At 43.1% G+C, this 26686-nt stretch overlaps 1 protein-coding gene across 1 annotated transcript in view; it reads right to left on the bottom strand.

The window, feature by feature from the left end:
• The window catches only part of dner (delta/notch-like EGF repeat containing), a 54349-nt gene that overhangs the window by 1575 nt on the left and 26088 nt on the right, over window positions 1-26686 (bottom strand). Inside the window, 11 exon segments of the mRNA XM_084352176.1 lie at window positions 637-883; window positions 989-1120; window positions 1350-1463; window positions 1561-1683; window positions 5316-5549; window positions 12943-13056; window positions 15084-15237; window positions 15537-15685; window positions 18056-18219; window positions 22838-22935; window positions 23051-23395. Of these exon segments, the coding sequence (XP_084208302.1) occupies window positions 637-883; window positions 989-1120; window positions 1350-1463; window positions 1561-1683; window positions 5316-5549; window positions 12943-13056; window positions 15084-15237; window positions 15537-15685; window positions 18056-18219; window positions 22838-22935; window positions 23051-23395 (1874 nt within the window).

Below are 26686 nucleotides of genomic sequence, written 5' to 3'. Positions count from 1 at the left end.
TCTCAGTGAGAAAAACAAGGATTTAAGAGAAATGCTCTTTGAAAAAATAAATAATATATGACCTGGGTTAATTCATTCTCAAAAGTTAGTGTGTGGTATTTGCAGCAAAATATGTTGTAACATGCTCCACACTAATGCTTCAGATGATTAAGAGTGTGTATGTTTAAAATGTATTTCTTATCCTGTGGTCGTCTATTTAGTTTTCTTGTGTAAAATGTAGCTTTGGGAAGAGTGTAACTCAAATGTTCATGCAAATAAAGCTCACTTGGATTTGGATTTGAGTAAACAGTAACTTTTATTAAAGGAGCACTTCAGTGATCTAGACTTCTGTACTTTATAGACTTTATAACTTCTATAAAGTCAGGGGGGCTCCCAAGAAAAAATAAATAACCCCTGATGATGACATCAGTTATTTTGTTGGATGTTTAAAGACTTCCTTGATTGTTCTGCAGCGTTTGACTGTACGTCTTGGCCCACAAGCTCCAGAAAGTACGTGGACCTTGAGTTGAGAGTGTTTTGTCTAGTATACTTCCCTTCCCATTTATACAGCAAAAGTACCAACATATTAATTATTATTAGTGAGAGAAAATACAGAAAGTAAACCTACAATCAACACATTCACATCCTGTCACTGACCTGGCGTGGCGAATGGAGGCGATGGCGTTGCTGAACTCGCTGTCGATGCTGCGGCAGTTGTAGAACTCCTGGTAGGCGTGGCGCGACGAGCCCTGGTACTCGATGCGGCTGATGCGACAGATGCCAACGATGAGGATGATGAGCATGAGGACGAAGGCCACGCACAGTGCTCCGATGATGATGTAGAGGGAGTGGCGGGGCATGTTGGTCAGGGTGTCCTCAGTGTGTGCTGGCTTCCACTGCAGGTCTGACACACACACACACACACACACACACATCGGGGCATGAAACTTTCCATATGTCGGGTTTTAGATGAATAGCTGAACAGGAGGCGTCTGACAGGTTGACTTACGGATCTCACAGCTGGGCCCCACCCACCCAGGTGGACAGTGACAGGTGAAACCATTTGACTGGTCGATGCAGGTGCCTCCGTGGTGGCAAGGGTTGCTCTCGCACTCGTTGATGTCGACCTCACACTTCTCCCCTGAGTGGACAGGTAAGGTTGTGTTCAAGAACAGCAAGAGAAGCAGCCAAGAGCGGAAACTCTGCCTCCCATCTTATTCTTTTACTGAGCTTGAATGTGGCTTTTGTTGAACACAACAACTTCTCTTAAAAGCATTATTTACCACATCCTGGCATTCATCACTAATAATGTCATCCTACTAACAGACAGCTGGTCTGTTATTCAGGCTGATCGTGACACCAGTGCTCACCCAGGTATCCAGGTGGGCAGGCGCAGGAAACGTTGAGTCCTGAACTCTCGCAGCGACCTCCATTCTGGCAGTGCATCTTCAGACACGGATCCTTGTAGACTTCACAGTGTCTGCCTGCACAAACACAAACACAGTGACAGTGACATGTAGACGTAAAGCTGATTTACAGATGTGCGCCTTCATCTGAAACACACCTACAGCGCATACGTACCTTCAAACTGTGGTGTACAGACACACTCGTAGGCGTTGATGAGATCCCTGCAGGTGGCGTAGTTCTGGCAGGGGGCCGACAGACACTCATTGTACTCCTCTTCACAGTACAAGCCATGGTAGCCTTGATGGGACACAAAATAGAGTATACATTAATGTCATAGAGTTTTTCAAGAAGCATGTCATTTTGCTGCATTGCTGACGCACAAGGTTGATCTTTTAACATTCATTTATGAAGGCGATCGACCGCTATCAACTCTAATTATCATGAAAACTTAATATTAGCACTGCGGCAGCATGCTTGCTGATGGTGGTTAGAGCTGAACAGGAGTATTGTACTATAAGCACCTCAGCCAACGCCTGATCTGGATTTACCCTTTGAACACTGTTCTCAAAGCTGGTCAGAGCTAAATCACGTACTTTGCGAGTCTGATTTGTGAGTCACGCCACTCAACAGTTTAATGCCAGGGAAACTGTAACAACCAAACAGTGACAGCTGGTGACTCGAAATCGGGGAGCACAGGAGGAAAACCAAACTAGCGTGTGATCTTATTTTACACTAGTAGCAAGAAAAATTATATCATAAACGCTACTGTGATGTAGCAATGTTTTATTCCAGCCAATTACTCTTTTATCCCTGTGTCCTCTCAGAAATAGAGGAGGTTTTTCCTCCTCTGCCTCCCCTGAACCTGACTATAACACCAGTGTAATGAAAGCAGAAAGTAGCGTTAAGAGCCTTCCTCGTTCGTTGTTCTTGCTCGTATCTGATGTAGACGATTCAGAGATTTAATCAATAACGTTTTAGTCAAGCTTTTACTGGTGTCCAGCCTCAAGGAGGGGTTATTTGGCAGCCTGTATAGTACATAAAAATATGATATCATCATGGAGCTCCTACATTCATTTTAGAGGTTCTTCTTTTTCACTACTCACCAGCTAACAGTGCAACAACACATGTTTAGATCTGCCTAGACACAAATACAACACCATACATATATACATATATGAATATACAGTAAGCCCAGTGTTTTGCCACTGAGTTTCAGTGGGTCAGATGACATGCAGTGCACTGTGTTTTCCATGGGATGGCAGCTGTGTACTGACGCAGAATGAGCCTGCAGCATCTGAAAACATGGAAAGCGCATGAGTAACAGACAATCAAACACTGTTTCTGCAATTATAATTGGAAGCTAACGAGAAAAATAAAGAGAAATCTGAGGAATGTAAAAGAGGATATGGTGCTGATTTTATCAATTAACTTGAGAAACACAGGTAAAGCCTGGAGGATGGATAGATCAATATATTTGTTGTAAGTCTAGAAGTCTATAAAGACCTGACTGTGTATTTAAATCTTCAATGATTAGGCTGAAAAAATATGCATGTACCTGCTCACACTGCAGCCACTAGACTTCAAAGAAACGTTCCACCATCCCAGAATCACCAGAGGACCAGAGTCCCTTGATACATGACTGGTGTAGCAATCTGTTTTCATTCGCTCTGCTCCCTCTTCGACTGACTAAATTTCTCAATTGGGTCCTGATGCTGACAAAGTTTCAACAAACCCTTCCTGGGGTGAACAGTGAACATGTGTTTGCGGAAGGACAGAGGGGGGAATTAATGAGGAGCCCGGTTAGAGGCTCTAGGGAGTTCTCTGTGAAATGCCAGTGAAATGTCAAGTGCCTTTCCAAGACTCTGTCTGCTTTCTGTGGGCTGGCTGGTGGGCTGGCAAGCCTCTCATGTGAGCTGGATTACAGGGAACTGGAGGAGGGATCCTTCTACATATCAGCTCCCCAGCAGCCTTCTTTCAGACGGCCAGCGGGCATTTACACAACCCTGACACACAAACACACACAAGGCAGACAAGCACACAATCTAGTGTAGTCACTCACACCTCAGACACCAGCTGGCAATCTGATGAGTTGGAGAAAAAGGTCAGTTTTGGTCCAAAACGTTCTGTGTGTATGTGTGTTCGCTGTAATGTCTGGGATGCTAATTGCAAATCACCAATTTCACCAATCCCATTAGACAAGGCCGTCTGAGTAGAGGCGTTTGATTGGCTGGCAGCATCTGCTCAACCGCCACGGTCACATACGCAGACAATGGATCGGGAGCCACACACACACATACTTATAAGGCAACTGCTTCACCATGGCAACCAGACAACATGAGAGGGAAATGAGGTGAGGTTAACGACGGGGAGATAAAGACGAGGAAAGGACAAAGGGACAAACAGAAATATGAAAGAAATGTGAAGGAGAAAAAAATAAGACTGGGGCTGCGAGTAGGAAAGTGTAAGAAATGTGATTAATTGGAAAGCAGCGGACGCCTGTTCTGCACGCAGGGGCACAGTAAGAGTGAAAGCATTTGAATAAACATGAAGAACATGAGTTATGGAGGGATTATCGACTCGAACCATAAGAATTATGTATTATATTTAGGAAACACAGAGCTACAACATCTCAACGCAGAACAGAAATACATCATTCTGAATCCAAATCAATACGTGAAAGATAAACCGTGTAGCAATTTAAACAAAACTATCAAGAGATGTAGACAACATACGCAACCAAGACAATCCAATCCAACCAGCAAAGAGCAACTGTCGAGGCTGCTGATGCAATCTGAGTGGGAGCATCAAATAAGAGATCAAGATGGAGACTGACTCACACCTCTTCTGACAGATGGTATGAACACAAAGCAGAAGGGGCAAAGTGTCAAATCATGTTTATGGGCCACTGGGAAAGTCATCCATCTCACCGTCCAAGCAGGATAATTGCAAGACAATGGATAATGATAAGTCATCATTCCACTCGATTGAGTTCATCACAGAGGCGTCGGAGCGAGCGCCACGATCATGGCGTCTAAAAATAACTCATCATTCAGCCAGACGATATTTACTGCTACTCTGAGTCTGAGCCAGCGCTAAGCGTCACTGTCAATTACTCATGACTTAGCTTTATGTGCTAATTGTAATAAAGCTCGGTTTAGAGAGGTGACAGATTCAGAACAAGATTCAGACGGTATCTTATAGCCACAGATGGATTGGACGTATTGGGCACCGGCCCTAAAGCAATAGAGTCTGTTCAAACTAACTTATATTAACATTTCTTGTTGGAAAGTCTAAGAGCTGAGTCAAAAGTAGAGATGTCTTGATCATGTTGTTTTGGCTCCTGATCCTTATGTTCCAATACCAAGTCTGACTGGATATTTATTTTCTTAGTGTTCCTGTTTATCTAAAGCAGAAACAGACTACGTTTTAACCACCTTTCTAGTGTTTCCCTGTGGTATTACTGTATATACTTATTATAGTATGCTGTATTTTTTTGTAGCCTTTGATATTTGATTGCCAAGGTGGATGAGCTGTGGCAGGATGCTTCGGGAGAGATTTTGACAGCTGCTTATCTCAAGCTTGAACAAAATACTTAGGTTCAGGATCTATTTTGAACCAATAACACATATTTAACCTGCAAAATAACCCAGAGTGCTGCAAAGAGGCTGGGGCAGCAGTGCTGGTAAGCAGGTAGAGTCCAGGGGCCCATTATGTCATAGTCTGACTCACCGGATGTAGACTTTCACTATAAAGCTTGTCATTGGGCACTTGTCCTTCCACTTTTTTTTTTTTAATTCCTGTCGCAACGTGAAACAAAAAACTCAAAGCTTCTATCTGACTTTGGCTAAATGTGGCTCTTGATGCCCACAGCGATCGCATGACATCAACAGACACCAGCACCCAAAGTCTTTATTAACACTTCAGCTCACCTGGGACACACAGACACCTGTAGCTGTTGCCCACGCTGCGGCAGACACCGTGGGCGCAGGGGTTAAGGGCACAGAAGTCCACCAGCTGGGCACATGTAGGGCCGGTGAAGCCTGCTGTGCAGCTACAGCCGAACCCCAGCGGGCCGGGGCCCTGGGCGTAGCATGTCCCGTTATTGTGACAGGGGCTGGAGGCACATGGGTCCACCTTCTGCTCGCATGTAGCACCCTGGTAGCCTGCGAGAGGGGTAAGGTGTGGATGAGGGTTGGAAATGGGAGGACAGGGAGGGAGAGAGAGAAAATCATAGTAAACCAACATAAAAATAACTCAAGTCCCCACATGGCCACAGGTCCTCATATGCCAGTAAGAAAACAGACGCTCTGCAAAGACGGAAAAGCTGCCAATACACTTATTTACACCCTTTTCCCAAAATCTCATTATGTACAAGTGCCCTTATCTACAGGAAAACATTTAACAACACTTAGCAGAGAAAGCTGAGGTGCAAGTGCAGGCGGGATGCCAATGCTGTCCGCAAAAGTCAATTTAGTCTCAGGTTTTCGTCATTTCAAGGCTTCAAAAGAACCTGCTTACAACAAGGTGGGCAGAGCAACACAGCAGGGGTTGTGTTTTGTGCAAATCAGGTGGTGCGGTGCGATATGTGACATCCATTATGGTGTGAAATTGCACCCCCTCCTCTGCCCACTAAAACCACCTCTTAATGCAAATTAGCTCACATTGAAATGTTTGTGGGTTTAGTTGTCGCACACAAAGACCTCCAAAAAGAGATGTGTGGTGAGTTTTGCCTCTTTTACTTTGATTTAAAAAAGGTTCACAAACATTCAAATAAACATAAGTATATTATTTTTTTAATGCACTTTAAAGTAGTGTCTGTCCTACATTTAATGACTCTTACCAGTAATGTCATTAAAAACTGCTTGTAGTATGTTTGAGAGCCTTTCCTCTCAGAGTGCTAATCTGTGCAACCATTCGAGGGCAGCAGGAATGTTTTTGTTCCTTCTGCAGTCTCTAACTCAAGTCCCACACTATGCATTATAGATTATAGATATAGAAAGCAAATGTATACAAACTTTTGACACTAAACTCATTGGTTGTACAACTCAGTGCAGTAGTTATTTCCACATACTGTAGATTCAAAGATTGTTAGAAGTGTAGGAAGCAACCGCACGAAACCATCTGGTAATACTTAACATTTAAATCGACCCAGTGAGCAAAAAGTGGTCTAGATCACATCTTTTAGACGTCATTTATGGACATCCAAGACGTCTAAAAGACGTCCTCTGGGGAGCCAGAATGAATGTTTTTTATATGTCTTTTCTGGACGTTGCATAAACGCTTATATGTCGTTTGTCAACTAATTCTGGCGGTCCGTGGACGTCCAGATCATAGCCAGTATGAACGTCTATTCTCAATTAATTTTGGATGTCAGTGGATGTCTAGATTATGGCCTGACTGGACGTCTTTTCTCAACGGCATTTATCGACTAATTCTGGTTGTTAATGGACGTCCAGATCATGGCCTGGCTCGACAGACATGATATCAACCTGTTTGGGACGTCCACAGACGTTGCCTGCTCAGTGGGAAGAGATCTTTATTACACAATAAACAGCTTTACAGGTTCTGCATGTCTTGGTACTTGGTCTCGGTCCTTAGACTTAACATTCTGCTTTATCAATACTTTAAAGAAAGTGTTGTACGTTTTGGAAAATACACTTAATATACATTGTTGCTGAGAGTGGGATAAGAATATCAATTTGACTGAAGTGTCTATAGCTTTAGTGTGAATCGTGGGCCTGGAGGTGATTACCTCAGCTTACCATTAAGTTTAAAAATCCACCCGTGAGCACTTCTTAAGATCATTCAATAATGCATAATAAAGGCCAGGTGAAGTTGTGTAGTCCACAAGTATTCTCCTACACAACTGAAGAAGACGTGGACTTGTTTTAAAACATTGAAAAACAACCAAATAAAACATAAAATGGCTCCATGCAACTCGAGAGATTTGAAAAGACGTTATTTGAACCCTTTCTTAAGCCAAAATCTTCGCTGTAGCTGCTAAGCTGAAAGCATCTTTTCAAATCAATTTGAGATCTAAGGGCTTCCAGAGACTTGGACTGCGCTGGACGAGCTGTTTTGAGCCCTTTTATGTTTTGTTTGGGGGGTTTTTAGCAGTTTTTTTTTTTACATTTTACAATCAGTCCCCATCTTCTCCTGTTGTTTCAGACAATGCCGTAAGGCTTGCGCTTTGTGGACGACAAAACTTAAGCCGACATTCCATCAACATGAGGCTGAGTAGATAAAGACTGGATTTTCATTTTGGGTGAACTTATCCTTTAAACAACACATTGGATCTCACTTGCATTATTCATAGATGAACAGAAATGTAAAAAATGACCATATGCGTGCTGTAACAGAGCCGACAGCTGTTACCTCCTGCTTTCAGTCTTTATGCTAAGCTAAGCTAACATGAGAGTGGTAATCAGAAAATAACATTCTGAGAAAAAGACTGTGGTTTGGCTACAACCGAACAAATCAGCACCTAGAGCAATTTAAATGTTCTTTCCTTTATCCCTTCCTCCTCATTTTAAGAGAAAAAAGCAGCTCAGCGGAGAACGAATTCTTGCTGTTACATGGATCTCTAACTATTGTGTGGCAGCAGTGTCTCTGAAGCAGCGTGGTCGTGTTTCCGTCATGCCCATCTGCGCTAGCTTTGTGCACTCAGTTCTTCTTTGTGGCTGACTGGTTGGGTGCTGAAGCCAGTGGTTTCTTCTCCACCTCCTCTCATTAGCTTGTGAGCCTCTGCTACTTTCACCTATCTCCCCCCTCATCTAAAAATAACTTCCTCCCTCTCTTTCTCCACCCCTTCTCCTCCTCCACCTCCACCTCCCACGAGAACTGCCACCGTGCTGCAAAGCGGAGAGAGACTCGGCTGTGTGCTCGCTCGTACCTCGCTGTGTGTTGGTCCTCTGATTTACAGTGACACTGTAGTAAATCCCTGTGCTGACTGCACGGGAGCGCACACTCCATTGAGCTAATGAAGAGATCTCTCTCAGGCATCCATTGATCTGCAAGACTTTAGTCCAGCCAGCGAGGAGGGCATTTATCATTCAGCGGCAGAGAGACAGGAGTAATCTGCAGCAGTCAGGGGGAAATCTCACCCAAAGCTCTCTCCTTCTCTCCGTGTCCACTGCCTACATCTGCTCCATCCTTCCCTTTCCTGCTCCTTTGTCTCCTCCTTCCACGCTCCCTCATCTCCTCTCCCTTTTCTTCTATTATACACTTCCCAACACACAGACGCTGGCCCACACACTCGCACACTTACACAAGCTCTTGCATAAATGTAATGTTATGATTTGTATTTGTTCTGTCATGGTTTAATCCCCTGCTTTCCTCTATGTTTAGCTTCTTCACGCAGTTTGAAAACTGTTTAGAGGACCTCCGCATCTTGAGCTAAATTTCTCTTTCTGTCTTCACTATCAAAACATGCACACACACACACACATTATGACATGAGTCCTGGCAGACGTAGAGGAGTCTGTTTATTCTTGCTGCTGGCATTCAAACCTGCCAACATTAAAAGCAGTTAACAGTTTAAATTTAGCTCCCCCGCTCGGCTAATTCTGACTGGAGGCAGTCACAGCACTGACTCTCACACTGCCTCCTCTGTCAGCGTGTATCACTGCGTGTGTGAGAGAAAGAGAAGAAAATAAAGTGCATGCCACGTCTATGAAAATCATATTATGATAAGTGAAAGGCAGACAGACAGTAGAGACCCAGAAACGTCATTAATGTCCCTTTAATTTACATGTCTACAGAAGTGTTGTTGATGTCAGTCTTTGGAGTCCGAGGGTCTTATCTTGTCTGAGCCAGATTTCAATAAAACACGATAACATTTGTGACCCTTCTACCGCGCCGCCGACTGATATTATTAAACGGGGAGCAAACACAGGCTCTAACCCACTCTGCCCGTATGAACGCTGTCATGCAGCACCTGGCTCAGTTCTCACTGAGAGGGTGTGAAGACAAGGTGTAGCAGATCTGGACACCTTTTACAGACCACTTCAATAACAACGCTCTAACCCTTCCAATGCGCTTTTACCATTTAATCCATCAAAGTTAGTGCAAAATTATATGCAGGTTTTTTAAATGCGTGTAAAACCTCTGAAAAAAATGTGCTTCCTTTCATGAGTCTGTTCTTTTTTCTTTTGTCTTCACGAAGGCACAGATAAAACAGGGGAAAAAAGAAAGCAGCAGATCGTATACCTCGTCAGACAACAAAAGTCTGAATAACATTCTGAACTTGATACATTGTTTTAACTGATTGCTAAGGAGTGAGACGTCCTGCTTCTTTCTCGTCTCTGTCGTGAGATGCACATGTGCAGCACCAAACGGAGCTGGAGTCAATAAACACATGTGACTGCTGCAGAGTCATTTGACGCAAGGGTGAATGCAGATTGTACCCGTTCACATTAAAGACAAAAGCCAGATGTAGGTGAGTGTTAGTGGCTTTTTGTTCAGTGTGAAAGGGGCGTAACAAAGCAAGCGCAGCAGCTTTTAGTTTCTGTGCTCCCCACCTGTGGAACAAGCTTCCTGAGTACCGTTAAATCATTTGCTTACAAGTTTTTTTTTTAATCATCTTTTCTTTTCCTCTTTTAATTATTTCATTCTTTTTAATCTTAAAACATTTCCCAATAAATTAGTAATAAGTAAATACTTAATAAGTATTGCGAGGTAATTTGCGAAAGTCTTTTTTTCATCCGTCTGGATTTGTTGTAGTTCTGTTTTATTTTTAATTTGCATAAGTAATACTTTTTTATATTTTCATTTTTAGCTCTGGGAAGCAAAAGAGTTTTATTAAAAAAAACACAAAAAAAAACAGAACAATTTTCCGTTAGTATAATCACTTTAGCGTTTTGCTCCTTCATGTTGTTATATCCAGGATAAGAAAGTCCCAGATCATCATGACAATATTTATGTTTTATCATGAAGACAAGCGCTTATTTAATAAGTTTCACTGCATACAGTATGTGGAAAAACTGGCTACCAATTGAGTTTGTGTCATGATTATCGGTTTAGTTTGGAAAAGACTTGACCACATAAATATATGAATGATCTGACGTCAATCTTTAATAATTATTATGTTAAAATAATAATAATGATGTGTGGACAGATATCAAAAACACCACATTAGTCTGCTGACAGGGAGACAACCAGAAGTGAAAATATCACCTTCTCTCCCTGTAGGATGAATCTATTTAAAGAATAATCTCAAAGATTTTCATGTAAACAAATATCTGCTAAGTCACTATCTAGCAGTGAGCTCCACAAATACACCTGCAATTGTCACTTCTGGAAATCTTCGAGATTGCCACGTTAAACATCTCTGCTTCCTTTATGATGTGGCAAACAAAAACGCAGCCATTGCTCTCATAGTCGGCCTCGTGATCACAGAGTTGATACGCCTCTGATGACAGCTGCTACACTTGACATGCCATCCATCATTTTATTTATTGCTCGTGTCTGTGCAGGAACATTTCAAGAAAACTTGGAGGGAATTTATAGAGAAGAAAGGCAGATTACTGCAAACACTAGGCAGCATGCCAAAATGAGAATCTGTACTCTGTGCATGTTTATTTGGTCGTTTGAGTCAGCTTACATTTCTTACCTATGGAGGTCTCTACTGTCAAAACACAACAACGTTTCACAAAAAACAATGACGATTCAGGTTACAGGAAAGGTGAGACAACACTTCTTGTTTTTGATTGGATTGAACCCAAAGTCTCTGCCAACCGCTCACTGTCATATCCTGTTTCTAATGTCTCTAATGTCTTTCAAGCACTGAAGCTTTCATGGTTGATCCTAAAATGTCCCGAGGAATCCCTCCGTCCAATCACAAACTAGAAGTGTTGTCCCACCTTTTCGATAATCTGAATGTCCTTGTCTTTTTTTAAGAAAATGTTATGTTTTCTGAATCGTCGTGTTTTTCAAAGTCTTGCTTTGTCGTTTTGTGAAATTTGGATGCAAGCTTTCCCAATCCCAGCTCATCCCTTTTGTTGGTAGTTATAAATATTTAGCAAACCCATAAACCTTTACCTGTCCCCAGTTTGAACCTGAGTCTCTACAATGTGACTGAACAGAGTTATGAAAATGAGAATATTTATATATGCAGAGTGTGTTTTCCTACAAGAGCACACGAGTGTTGTTCAGCATTCTGATTCATGCATTTATTGATTGTTCACTTGTCCAATGCTGAGGCTTCCTTTTTGTATGGATTTCCCATTTTCCCGTGGAGCCCTTTTATTTTTCAGATCTGCAGATTTCCCTGCTCATCCTGACATTTTTCTGTATTTATTCCAATTAAAACAGAATATTCCAAACTGCTTTTGCTCCTTGTTGCCGCACCTGTAAATAAACATGCAGACAGGTTTTCTTTTCTAAAAGTTGAAGTTACCTTGAACACAGAATTATCCAATTATTCCATGATTTCTCAAAAAAAAAGCACTCTCTGAACACATTCAGAGGCCCTTCTCACCACCGCTATAACCACTGTTCCTCTCATTCTATGAAAATAAATGCAATCATTTTATTTTTTTGGCAGCTGCACATTAACAATACAGTCAGGTGTTGCAGTGTGAGTGAGCCCTCCTCCAGATCGGGAATGAACTCCCCGCTGGGAGCTGTACCTGGAACAATGAAACAGCCTCCCCGCCAGGTTTTACATCCATCTACTGTTTCTTTATTTATGCGCCGGGGTCCATTGTTACCTGATGTTAACCAGTCACGACAGCGTCGGCAGGTTATGTTTTCACCCTGTGAGACTGTGTGTGTGTTATAATGTGGTCCTGGATACACCTATTGTGGTTTTGTAGGTGTGGTACGACCCATGACTGTGGACTGCTAATGTGATAATGTAGTAATGATTACTACATGGGTCGAAACGTGAACATGTTGACAGGCTGGTGTGATCCCATTGCAAGATGGTCTCTTGTGTTGCTGTATTTTGTATGCATGTGTGTATGCATGTGTGTGTGTGTGTCTACATGGTGTACGTTAATCACAAACTAGCGTGCTCTTGTTGAGAAATGCTGTTTCTGCAGAAGTTTTGCGGTCATGGATTTCCCCAGAGAATGATGCAGGTCGCTGAGGCTATGAAGACTAATTAGACGAGAGGAGGAAGGTTTAAATTAAGCATCTCAGTGGCACAGATACTGTTAAACACGCAGCAGACAAGACAAGTGTGTAATAACTGGAATCAGACAGCTGCAAAATCCACACATTATTACAGGATATACACACATTTTTTCTATAAATAAGTGTATTTTTTCTTTTTGTCTCTTTGGGCTGAGATGCTTGTGCAACCCAGACTCGTTTTCAAATCTCTTTTATTTCCTTGTTTCATGTTGAAGAAGAAATGACTTCATACTTCAATACAAACGGATGAAAAAATGGACGTGGACTGTGCAGCCATTTCTATTACTGGCACACAGACCGTGTATTTCTGGCACTCTCATTCATTCCTTCTGAGCAAACACACACACACACACACACACACACACACACACACACACACTCTTACAGATTAGTTCCAGCATGCAGTGATTGGTTTCCTACCTTCGGGACAGTAGCACCTGGGCCCGGCCAGGCTGCTGAAACAAGTGGCTCCATTTTTGCAGGGCTCAGAAACGCAGTGGTCGACCAGCAACTGGCAGCGCTCCCCTTCATAGCCTGAGCGACACAGTTTATAATCAGACTACCGGATTTCTTTCATTACATTTGCTGGAATGCAGCTGAAAGTGCTGTGTTTAAGTAAAAAGTGCCAAAATAATGCCGGCTACGACGCCATGAAAGGCTGGAGTTCTACTTTGTTGTTGATGATTTGTACTTGCTTTAAAAATATTTGACTAAAATGATAAGTTATGAAAGATTATGTTTATTATTTGCATGTATATGTTAGAATATCTATAATATATCATTTTGTTAATCCTAGGAAGAGTAACAGCAAACATGAGATTATGTTTCCTCTATTTGTTTGTTTGTTTTCTCACTGAGCGTGGCCCAGAGCTCTCATTTGCGCTTTCCTCTGGTTCTCCTCATCCTCATTTTTTTAGCGTGCATTTGCAAGGCGGTTTTAGCAGTCATTCTGGTGGCTCCAGAGCACATGGGCGTGTCATGGTTTCCGAAAACAATACAGCTACTGTATGTGCTATTCAGGAATGTAAGTGCTCAATCTACTGCCTCTTACGCAGGGAAATTGCCCACTCTGTCGTGCTTGTGCATGGACAGGGACACAGATCCCCCTTCGTGCCCTCTGTCTCAGGTGTTAATAGTCCTCATGACTCATGACAGGACAACATAACATGACAGAATGGCCGCAGCACATGCTTTAACTGTATAAAGCCAAATTTCTACCCACTAACAGCTGGAGGAAAATTAACGTCCTCTGGGACAGAGGGCACGATGTAGGATCTTAGTACAGAAACTTTGCTTTAAAAGGAGCCATCTGCGTCTACTTTTCAAGTGCACTTAACCTTTCGGAGCGCCCCCGTTCAGGGGCTTAAAGCCACAAATGCTGGCCTGTCACTGGAAGGTGTAGGATTAAGCCATCCAGCTGGGAGGATACAGTGTTGCGCCTAAGAAGATGTCGTGGTTTCTCTGACAGCAGCTGTACCATTGTCAGAAAAACATGCCCATGCACTCTGGGGCCGCTAGAACGACTGATTAAACCTCCTTATGAATGCATAAAACACAGGGATTAGGGAAATCAGAGGAAAGTGTAAATGAGAGTTCTGGGCCACGCTCTGTGACAAAACAAACACAAAATAGAGGTGACAAAGCAACATTTTCTTTGTTTTTCTCCCCTATGTCCTCTAAGGGGCGCCGTAGGGTCCTAATAAAGCAATATAGAAATTAAATTCAAAGGTCCCATATTGTAGGAAGACAATTCTATGTATTTTTAATCATAAAGCAAGACTAGATGCTATAAAAAATACTGCATATGTATCAAAACACTCCATCATCCATGGAGAAAACCACACAGCTGTGTTCAGAAACTGCCTTTAAACAAGCTGTCAGGATTTCTGTAAGCTTGTGATGTCACAACTATTCAGTCGCCGCCCTCATCTACACCCCTAGCATGGTTGTGGTTGCAAAAACAAAGCTGAAACCCTGTGGCAGCTGCCTGCTCAGGCCTGTGAGATCTGATCAATCAGAGCAGGGCTTTTCGGGAAGGTGGTCTTAAAGAGACAGGAGCATTCAGACAGAGGGCGAATAGTGGTGCTGCAGCAATGGTTAACGTTTTCAGAAAGATAATGGGTTTTTTGAACATCAAAGCTAGTAAACATTTTCTGGTAGACGACCAATTTAAAAGTATGAGCCTGAAAAATGAGCTTAATATGGGACCTGAATAAGTCATCATGTCATCAAAGGCATTGAACTGAGCCACCTAGTTAAACTAAATTTGACAATGCCGCTTCTAATCATCTCCACACACAGGGCTTGTTAGCACTATTCCCTAACGGGAAGTGACAGGCAATCAGTGGTCACCCCTGACATTTACCTTCCTACCAGAGGCCGTCTCTTCAAGTCCCTGTCCTAAAATAAATCTGACAAGATCGAAGGTTCAGTGTGCTCTCTGTTCCTGTGTGTTTCAGTTTTCACATCTTCAGTTTTCACATCCATATACACATGTGAAACAGTACATCACCAACAGACCTAAAAGTTCAAAGTTATGATGCACACATGGGGATACACACCTGGAGGGCATGCGCATGTGAAGTTGCGTCCTTCACCCCCCTGTCTGACGTCGCTGCAGGTGCCATTGTTGCGACAAGGTCTGCGGTGGCACGCGTCGAACTCCTCACAGAAGATTCCAGTGTAGCCGTCCTCACACTCGCAGAAGAAAGTGCTCTGTGAGAACACAAATGTCACACGTCATTTCAATGAGCCTCGAAGGTGAAACAACAGGAGACAGGGACGAACAACGGGAGATCAACAGAGGAGAATCTCGTGAATTAGAAATGATGAGATTACAGTTCGCAGCATAATTCAGTTACAATACGATTATAACAAAAAAAAAGCAGCGACACCGTTTGATTTTCAGAAACAGCGAGTGTGAATTTTAGCTTTATTCACACTAGAGCTCCAATATTGTTTTGATGATAATAAACACTCAGCGCTTTGATGATTTGAACTCTGCTCTTTCTCACCTCAGAGGGCTGTGTGATACATTTGCCTTTCCCGGAGCACTGAGGGTCACTGAAGCTGCTGCCCGGCTCCACACAGCTGCTGGCCTTCACCATCAGGCTGAGACGCAGGGTGACCTCCGGGGCTGTAGGGGAGCCCACGCGCAACACACCTACCACAGAGGAGTTCAGGGTTTTAAAAACTATTCATTTGCTATAAATCCTGGTCCTTGGGGGCCACTGTCATGTCGGATTTAGATATCCCACTGCACCTGATACAAATGAATGGGTCGTTATTAGGCTGAAGCGGAGCTTGATGCTGAGTTGATGGGATGTTACATATGTTTTTAATGCTACAAAGGTTTCTTAGAATAATTTGTCACCAGATAGCATTTTGAAACGTAGGCTACTTCATTTTTAGCCATGCTAGCGGTTCTTTGGTCAACAATGGATAGATTGCTGTGAGATTCATGGTCTTCAGGGGATAAACTCTGCTGGACTTCAATGACTTTTCTGACATTTGCAGTTCTCACAACTATAAAAAGAAGCGGTAGGAAACATTCATGTCCCTCTCATGATAAATTGTCATAACATTGGTGATCTAGTGACTTTAAATCTAGCGCCATTACTTTGGTTTATGAATAAATACCTGATTAATGATTAGCATGCTAACACGCTAAACTCAGTGAAGATGTCAGATATTTTATACCTGCTAAACATATGCATGTTAACAACGTTATTGGGACCATGTTGATATTCAGCGAGCATTTAGCTAACGTTAGCCTAACAGCAGCCAGTGTGGCCCACCTGTTAGTATAGCCTCCTCCTAGAGCTGCTAGCATGGCTGTAGATTCCTACTCTTGCTACCAAATGTTGTAGGAGCGATATACAATGATTCCTTGCCTGTAAAGTACACCTTACCTGCCAACAAAAGACCCAATAAACTGTGGCTAAAAGTGTGAAGAAGAGAAGTGATGCGGGCAGATCTTCATCGAGACCAAAATAGGGCTTGTGCCTCTCCGTCTCCATCTTGTCTCTCCGGGTCTAGAAGTTCAGAACATCTCTTATTATATCTTCAATCAAAGCTGACAGCTACACGGGTGCTTGGATAAAAATAGCCTCATAGTGAATATTAACTGCCATTTTTTAGAGGCCGACCTGAGCCAATGGGCTGCGTGTCCATCAATGACGAGACACTGATGACGCAAGCCGCGAAGCCAATCAGGGGGCGCATAAACCAACTCGTGCCTCTCCGTCATCCCTCACCAAATGTTCATCAGCCCAATGACATCGAACGTTGGACCTGCACAGTCACCGCTCGCTCAAATTGTGAAAGCACATTGCCAGCATTCAGAAACAGTGACGTGTGAGGAGGGAAATGCAATGTCACTGCTCCTCCCTCCTCACTGATGCATGCGTCTCCGTCTTCCTCTTGCAGTTTGACCTTCACTCCTCCATCCTCTCCTCTAATCCCTTTGCCATCTCTTTCTTTTCCTATCTGTCTCCCTCCTTATCTGACTCTCTCCCACCCTCCATTATCCTTCCACCCCTCTGATTTAACTCCCCAATGTCATCTGCCCCAGTCTCTCTCTCTTTCTCTAAGGCGAAGCGGAGGCTACGTTGCCACAGAGTTAGCAGACACATCAAGGTCAACAGACAGGCAGCGTAGTGAAACAGCATCAGGTATGTTGAACACACACAGAGGTCAGCCAGCCCTTCAGTCCACGAGTGAGACTCCAATTAGCCCCCTCCAGCACCCACTGCAGCTCACACCACCTTTTTGGCACGATGTGTACTCTTTCACAGAATCCGTGTGAGTATGCCCTTGTGTGTGAGGCTCAGTATTAAAATACAGATGGACTACCCACATAAATATCTTCCCCTTTTTTAATATGCAAATACAACATTCGGGCTCATATATGCAAATATTATGTGATTCTCCCCAATGACATGTCGGGAATAAACGCTGTAAAGACAATTTATTTAAATTCATTAATCCTCAGATGTTTTTTTGGCTCAGTTGTAAATGAGCTATCTGGAGGTATTTCAAAATGTTTCCTGTTTAGCTTCCCTGTGGTTGCTGAGTAAACAATCGTAAATATGATATTATAAAAAATAGATTAAGTGCAATTAAGTGTAATTAAAATGATACTACGTCATGGCACTAAAAGAAGTTGGTGTTGTAAACCATGCAGACGCGTAGTTGAGGTACAACGTGTGGGGAAAAGGCGTCTTAAACCTTATTTTGGGCAGAAGTCACCAAACTTTTTGAGCATTTCTATTTTTTCTGATTCTATACATGTGTTATTTTTGTCCCGGTGACCATTGAAAGTGAAGTTCTGTCTCTCCCCCTCATTGAGATGGTTGCCTGGTCTTGTTAGCCCGAAATAACTGTCCGGGGACGTTGCCAACATGGCTAGAATTTTGAATAAATAACACCTCTTACCCCTTTGTGTATAATGAGAAAGTAGACCCGATATGAATATAGTTGTTGAAAACTGGTCCATATGGTTACATACATTAAAACATTGGAGGCGTCTTACTGAGGAAGTAGTTCTGTCCCATGGGCAGCAAGTGATCTGGCACCACCAGTCCATCGGGGGCCTGCAGGAAATACATTGTAGTGCCGTTCACAATGGAGGAACGGAGGAAACCCTCTTCATTCACGCGCCACAGCACAGGAGCTCCACTGGCGTTCACCACCAGCCTAGTTGGAGAGACAAAGCAGGGGAGGAAAGGATGGTGGATGAGTGGATAGAGCGGGAGGAAGAATCATAAAGAGAATCTGATTATTGTGGGCCCAGACCACGAGCTTCTACTGATTGCCGTGATCCCTTTTTAATTGGTGACAAGTCTCAGCTGCTCTCTCAGCTTTTGTACTGCAGGTTTGTATTATTCGGTTTAAATAATGGATGGTACCCGCAGATATATATTGAATTCACAAAATATGAGAGCTCAATTCACACTCTGCGCCCTTATTATTTCCTACATCCAGCGAACATTTTATTCATCTTGCAAGACATTTTAAACCAGCATTAAAGATAAGATGAACGAACTAATCCTCTATATATTCTCTACTTCTTCTAATCCTTATTTTATTCTAAGTAAGAAGCTTAATAAAATATCACCCTCCATTCTCCATTCATGGTGGTCTGACGGACCCTTTGTCCTGTGTCTGAACCCAGGGCTAATGATTAAAGGACTCTCTTCCTGTTGGTTAGCCAGGTTGTGAGTAATGGCTGCCACTGGTCCGACTCAGCAGGAGTGATGTTGAACAGAAATACAGCCAGCGAGGTCGAGGTCTATCTTTCATCTGGACCTCAGACGATTTGTATCAAAGTGAGGAAAACGCTCAACTCAGACAGAGACGAATAGAAGTGAGAGAGCGCACAAAACAAGTATGAATGAGCACTTGATACTTCAGTGTGACTCACTTTGTATTGATATTGTACCTTTCAATTTTTAATGCAAGGTTAACTTTACACCAATATACATCCCTTGGAGAAACATGGACTGCAATGACAGTCCTCATCAGAAAGCAGCTGCACAGGTCGTCTGTACATGCAGCTCAACACATCCCATATTTAGGTTTATTGTGAGGCGTAACGGTTATGAAAGGAGCAAAGGAGGAAGTCAGGTGACGACAGAGCGACAGAGCCATCGTATGGGTGAGGTCGGGATGGACGAGCACTGATTGAACCCCATGTGAAAGCAAAAGTCAACGTCGACTTTTTTTACATTACAAATATGTAACAAACGTTTTGGGAACCATCATATTGGCAATAAAGTTACAGCATAAAGAAAATATAAAGTTTCAACATATCTGTGGTTTGCAGAAACTTACATTTCCAAAATGTATTCAATGGATTGGCCAGATAGCCATGAGATTTGCTCAAATTCATGCTCCCCATGGGATGAAACCTTTCTGTTCTGGCCACTGCGTGAGCTTCTTTCTAGTGCCAACCCTCAGGTCGTCAAAGGAATGGTGAAGGGTGTTTACGATGGCAAATATTCTGATATTATATAAAATAATACCTCTTATATGGCTAATACTGGATACGTCTAAGTAAAGAAAGATCACATATAACAAATAAATCACTGTTGAGGCTGATGTTAAACAAAGAATGTACAAAAGGATGATGGTGATTAGGCTCATGACTGCATCTGCCAGAAACACTGAGCTCCGACCACTGCCAGCCTGCTGAAGAGGAGCTGAGCAGCCACAATGAGAGAAGTCCTCTTGAAAGAGAGCAGAATAAAACCCAGTGCTGTAAGAGAGGCGCTGTTTCAATGAGGCTCCTCACCGGTAAAATGCTTCTAAGCCCCTCTCTAACCTCACTCCCACACCTGAAATAATCATTCTCATATTAACAAACACAAATTACAAATCGGTGATTATCCTCTCAGCTTTTGCCTTTGTGCATCTCTTTTAACTGATGAGAACTAATATAATTTCCATTACCTCGACAGTACTTTTCATACAAGGAGAAACAGTGGTGAAAAATGATATTAAAATGACCCATTATGTGTGTTAAATTAAAGTGGAAACACAAAGGAGCGTTAACCACAAACTGTTTCATTTGGAAAATGAAATATCGGCACCAAACTTGCCCTACACGCCTGTTTTTCATGCATCTTAATCAAAGCAAATACTCAAGATGTTTTCAAACAATGACAATTTAGAGCTATAAAAGAGAAAACCTACGTCGCTCCGTACTTCAGCTAACTTCAGCCCTCAGAAAAGTCTGGCCCGGCACAGCTCAGGACATAAGAGGATATATTTTAGGTCGAGGGCAAGTTGGAGCGTCGCAGGTGGATCGGCCCCAAATTTTGAGGTTAAGAGGGAGCTGAGCTTGAAGGTGAGGCTACGAGCGGAATAATAAGATGGTGGACAGGCGAGCAGCAGCTGAAATGAGTTTTCCTTTGCAGGGTGTCTGGGCTCAGCCCGAGGGACGACAAGAGGAGCTCAGATACCAGGGGAATATACTTCTTCTTCAGGCTGAAATGTGCATTTGATATATCAAAGGGGAGTGATCTATAATGACGATTATTTTTTAAATGTGTTAGTAGAAGCAGAAGCTTCCCATAATTTCATTTTGTTGTCATCTCATTTGTCATATTTATTAAAGTTGATTTAGTGGCCGGTCAATACAGAACTTAATTCGTTATTGTTACAAAGCAATTATATTAATGAGGCTATTATGTAAAACAGTTTATATTCTCATGAGTAAAACTCTGCGTCAGTGTTGTTGATATTGTTACATAAAACGCTTGCATGTGTAATTGTTTGCACAGAGTACCTACAGGGATATGACGACCTCTCTCTCTCTCTTCAGCCTCTTTGAGACACCAGATCTTCATTACATTGTCATCAGCCTCTCGAAAGCGACGTCACTGTTGGCTTAATTTCCAAGTGTTGCATGTGCGTCTCTGATCTAAGTGTCCTTCACTGCGTGCGTTCAGGTGTCGCATGTAATTATACAGTAAGAAAACAAAGCAGCGGCGGTTGATTAACTCGCAGCTCCCAGTCTGCGGTCGTGATCAGGGCCCTGAGTCGTGCCTACCATCCACAATGAGGGGCAACGTCGAGGAGGCCACGCGATCACCTTGACCACTGCTTCTGCATTATTCATTGACCTTTATTTACCGAGCTATTGTTTACGGGTAAACACGCTCTGAGAAGATGGGATACACCTGGAGTGGTGTACTACAGGTGATACGGAGTCTCAGGTCCCAGAGGTGGGTCATTCAAATGTAGGGTTATTAGTTACAAAAGCCACAAGCTGTGTTGTGTTGCTTAGAAAAGTTGCTGCATGTAAAGTATGCAAATAAAATGCTGTGCAAAGAAGATTTTTTAGTTGTTTTCTTCTTCTTCGTGTTGATTATGTAGACTTTATTCTGTGCAGCATGCTTTGTTGTTATTCTTGTTGATCGGGATCCAAAAAGCAGGCGGAATTTGATTAATTAAAGCAGTTTTCGGGTTAGATTCTGCCTGTTTGTGTCCTTAATTAACACCAAGCTGAACACCAATGTATCGCTGACCACTTCTGGTTGAAAGTTTCACGTCTGTTTCACCTGTAACCACATCCTGTGCGCACCTCTGTATCACAAAGGTAACCCTGCATTCACATTATATGGGTCAGACTGTAATTAAAGCAGCTGAGCTGGAAAATAACCTTAACGATGGCTCCAGTCTATTAAGTGTCCCAGTAAGCTATGTCAGTGAGCGAGCATGCACAATACCAGAGCCCTGGAACCAGCTCACCTAAATGGAATGCAGCCATCATTAATGTTATCACTCCCACCTGTGCTCTGTCAACGGGTCCATTCAGAGTCGAGGAGATATCAGGAGTTTCTGACAGCTGAGATATATCTCCCACTTGGTGAAAGAACCACAGAAGTGTTGACATTCAACACAACATAACAGAGGTAAGGACTTAATCCGCTGGAGGTGGAAAACCAGAGATTTTCATTTGCTTTTTTTCTTTAAAAGGCACCGCACACCCACACAGGTGTTTTCACTTCTTCTGGCTGATTACAGCTCTGCTCAGGTTGGAGCTTTTCCGCATAATAAAAGAAATGATAAAGGTGTAACAAAGTTTAAGAAAACTAATGAGATATGTCCATCAAGCGCTGTCTGTACACACCCACACAGTCCAGAGACGTGCGCCAATCGGGCACAAGTGAAAACGCCCGTGTGAGTCGACCATTTACTGTAGAGAATAGTGAAGTACCTTACCTTTAAGTATCAAACATTCACTTTGTAATGATTTTCTTTTGTTTTTCGGCATAACTCTGGGTTGCAATGGAACTAACCGCAGTGGTAATTAATATAACAACGTGGAAATATAATTACTGATGCATTCATGTGCGACAAAGGTCGAGCTAATTTCTACTACTTTATATATACTGCTAGCATAAGTATTGAGAATTCACCCCTTATTTGTCGATTATACTTCTATTAATTGTAATTTAGAGACAGAAAGAAAGAAAGAAAGAAAGAAAGAAGGTTTGATATCTGTATCTGTTGTATCTGTAGCTGTTAACATGCGTACATAGTGTTTATTCCTCGTTGAATTTAGTAGCTTTGGTTGGTTTCTGGCTCCTTAAATCCAAAATGTAATGGAGCTGCCATCTGTAGTCTGCCATGAAAACTGCAACCGATGGGCACTTAAAGGCAACAGGGCAGATAAAATGTAAAGAGAGCGAGAGAAACTGGGCATTAATGGGAGCCTACAGCTAAATTTTGGCCCCTGGCTGGTTAATCCAGCCGTGCTTCAAGGGGACGGCAGTCAGTCATAAAAGGTACTTAATGTTCCTCTTACTTTACAGTCGTCTCTTCAGGCACCTCCAGAGACAGAGTCAGAGTTCCTGATGTCAGCTCACACAGCTCAGGACTCACACAGTGCAGACCCTCCGTCACCTGAAGCACACACACACACACACACACACACACACACACACAACACGTGTAAGGACTTTATACATTTCAGAGATAAACCCACAGGAGCTTAAATTCACTGTGGGACTTATCTCACCCTGTCTGACTCCCACGGCACCACCAGCAGCCTCTGGTCAGGTTTGGGTTGCCATGGCCGCAGGGTGGGAGGTGCCGGCGTGGTGGAGGGGATGGTGGTTGGCTGCGGCGGTGGCTGAGTGGCGGCCGTGGTGGTGGAGGCGACGGGGGTGGCCAGCTCGGGAGCAGAGGGGGTGGAGGGGTCCCAGTCTGCAGCCGGCAGGTCCAATAGGATCTGATCGCACCTCTCCCCCTCGTAGCCTTCGGTGCACTCGCAGGTGTAGGCCGGCTCCCTCTCCTCCCCACTCTCGCTCCGGCTGCAGTTTCCATGGAGACAGGGGCTGCTGGCACACGGGTCTGTGAAAAACTGAAATAACGGAGAAAATAAATAAAAACAGGAGGAGTCAGAGAGAGAAAGGGAACAAAACATTATTATCTAAGTGTGTTTTTCACCAGCTGTCCTCGACACTGTCTCAGCACCTTTTCTCTGTCACTTTTTCACAATGACAGCCCACAATGTCAAGCTCGGATTCAGCCTCATTTTAAATGGGCTCAGAGAGCATCCTGCAGGAGAAGACGGTGTGGAAAATAGTTCAGACTCTCAGTGATCATTTCCCTCTTTTATGCACCTCAGCAACTTCTTTTACGGCTCTCTGACTCAGCTTCCTTTTTCCTCAGCTCTGTCCTTGTATTTTAACACATTCTGACTCTTGTTTAAAATTGTCACAGGGCTGCATCTTTCCCTCTCTCGCTCCATTTTCCCTCTACAGTATGGCTGTGCTCACACCTGCACACGCACACGCAAAAACATGGTTTCCCTCGTCATGCGGCAATGAAAAAAACACACCCTGACAGCCTCCTTCATGCTGGTTTCCCCCATCAATAATTGATCATATTTGGAGGAAAACATTCTGGTATAGATGCTGAAGGTGAAAGAGGACAAAGCCTAGCTTACGGAGCTTACTGCCTGACACCGTGTTGCCTTTTGCTCGGCTTTCGGAGCCTTCTTAGGCTTTAACAACGTCTATAATCCCGCAGCCTCTTTATTTTTTGCCAAATTCCCTGAAACAACCTCAGGTATCTGCAGCTCCAGCCGTCCGATTTAAATGCGTTCGGATAAGAGTTTTAATAAAAAGACAGAGAAAAACAACAGAGAGGGTGAACAGAAGGATGATAATGATGCTGGTACCAAATCCCCCTGGTGCATGGAGACGTGCATGTGAATGTACATGTGAGCGTGTGAGAGAGAGAAGCAGTGAGAGGCTGCGTCATTAACAGTCCGCTCTCCACGACCGAGTCACAGCTCATTAGTGCTAATCTCTCTCAGGCTTCTTTTCTTTTTTTCTTACTCGCGACGCCTCTATCAAACTTTCTCTCTGCTGTGAAGAACAGCAGTCCCAACAGTCCCAGCAGGCCACCGTACACAGTCTGCTGCTCTTATCTCCACCAGGGATTGAGTTTATCAACCTCGGGGCAGCAGCGTGTGCTCGTCTGGGTTGGAGGAGGAATTAAGAGTCCAGCTCGTGACCTTTTTCATCTGTCAGTCCGGGTTTCTTTTGCACCCCAACAGTCTCCATCCAGGCTGTACAGAGTGTGCTCGAACAACACAACAGGTCCGATGAAAGGGCAGAACAGTACGACCTGAAGTCTGTAGCCCAAACACCGTGGCACACTTATCCCAATAACAAGAAATGCAACATTTCTTTTAATTCATTAGCACATGATATCTCCTGTGCTGTGTCGTCTTGCTTTAAACACTCCATTGCCGCTTTATTAGGTACACCCATACCACCTGATGCAACCCAGTGCAACAGCTCTGCCACAAATTCAATGGACTGCATCATATAGAAATGTGTTTCCACCCTCGTGTTTGTAAAAGGGGCGGACAAATCAGTTTAAATACCTCTCAGTGTGATGCAGTCCAGTTTAACATCACCATTCGCACGTCAACGGTGAAGGTTTGCTGCTTTTGTCCATTTTATATCACTGCACACTGACTTAATAAAGATTTTGTGGCAGTAATTTGAAGACATCACCCTTTAGAGATATCATATGTGCAATGGTATATGATAGGCCTCTTTTCAGGACAGTGGAGGTTTTCTGAACTTTACCCTGAGTCTTTAAAAATGTGGTTTATCTCACAACCATAACTTCTAACTTGGTGGCAGAACTATTCACTGTATGTCACGTTCTCTGCGGTGCCATTAGTATTCATGTATTAAGGCCTATCTTCCTGCAAGATGTTGCTTATTATTCTCCGGCACCTAACAGCTCATCTGCCCTGGGCTCTGGCAAACCATGTGAATCAATTTCTCCTAAGCAGCTGATAATAACCCACATTAGTCCCTTTATCTATATTCCCACACGGAGCAACAAACAGAACGAAGAAATCCTCCGAGGCTAAATTAATTGCTTCACAAGGTGCTGTGATCTATTTGCTAATTTGGAATAGCTGCCCCGAGGAAGGCGGATCAATACGGCCGGATGGGGGGAAACAGTGATGCTACTTAAGTTGTTGGCATCATCATTTTAATCTGGTGGAGGGGCTGGATGAGTCTGTTTCTGGGAACATGCCACACACACACACACACAATGAAAGAAACTGCATGAGATCATGAAGGGAGATAATCTCAGCTGTGGGTTTATAAATGTGGAGCATCGTAACTTAAACATGAAACTCAGCAAATGGATGATTTAATTTACAGTATCAGAGAACACTGAACCCGTGACCACTGTGTTACATCTCAGTCTCCACACTGGTATCACATTAATAATAGAAGTGAAAAAGGTTTGACATACACAAATGGCTGACTCAGCTTGGTACAAATGTCCTTTTTTCATAACTCCGGCTGAAAGTCTTTTATTGAGTTCAGCTGCTGCTAAAACACTGAGTGTGCAAGATCGAGCTCACTGAACAATGCTGTTTTTTTTTTTCCCAGGAGCTTGTTTATCTGCACACCTGACATCCTCTGACCATTAACGAAGACGTTGATGGTGACGTGGCGTCACGTTTTTATTGACGATTTTTACAGCATCTTGACAGGAAAGTAAATGTTCATAGCCTGATGATGCAACCGACAGATTTAATGCACCCTGCCTCTGAGCTGTAGCTTTCATTAAAGGTGCAATACGTAATACTTTGGGTTGAAAACATTCAAAAATTAACTAAAGTTAAGAGGAATCTAATGAAGTTAGTATGCCAACCAACTAGATCTGGCCTGGCTTGGTCCAAAGCTCCCATGCTAGGGGTGTAAGCAGCTCACAGTCCGGACCACCAGCTCCATTGCTGCCTGAGTTAACTTGCTAGTGGTAGCTAATGTTCGCAGCATTTAGCGCTAACTCTGGTGAAATGCAGCACCCTATTTGATCAAATTATGAATTTGACAGTTGGTTCTTACTCATAACTTACTTACTTATACGTTTAAGCTTTACTTTGAATAAAAAAACACATTATCAATGTCCTGAAAATTATCACTCATGGACGCATCAAATAAAATGAAGCCGTATAATCCGTAACATCACTTATATGGTGTTTGCTCTTGTTGTGCTAAAGTGTTCCAGGCGTTAGAGAGTGTTCATTTGGGCTACAGAGTTGGTGATTAATGAGACAAACTTTTAATAGATAGGAAGGCTGGCAGAAGTGTCCTTGAGCAAGTCA

This window comes from Pagrus pagrus (assembly GCF_965226575.1).
Source record: "Pagrus pagrus genome assembly, chromosome: 4".
In the NCBI taxonomy this organism is placed as follows: domain Eukaryota; kingdom Metazoa; phylum Chordata; class Actinopteri; order Spariformes; family Sparidae; genus Pagrus; species Pagrus pagrus.
This window is presented reverse-complemented; position numbering and strand designations above follow the sequence as displayed.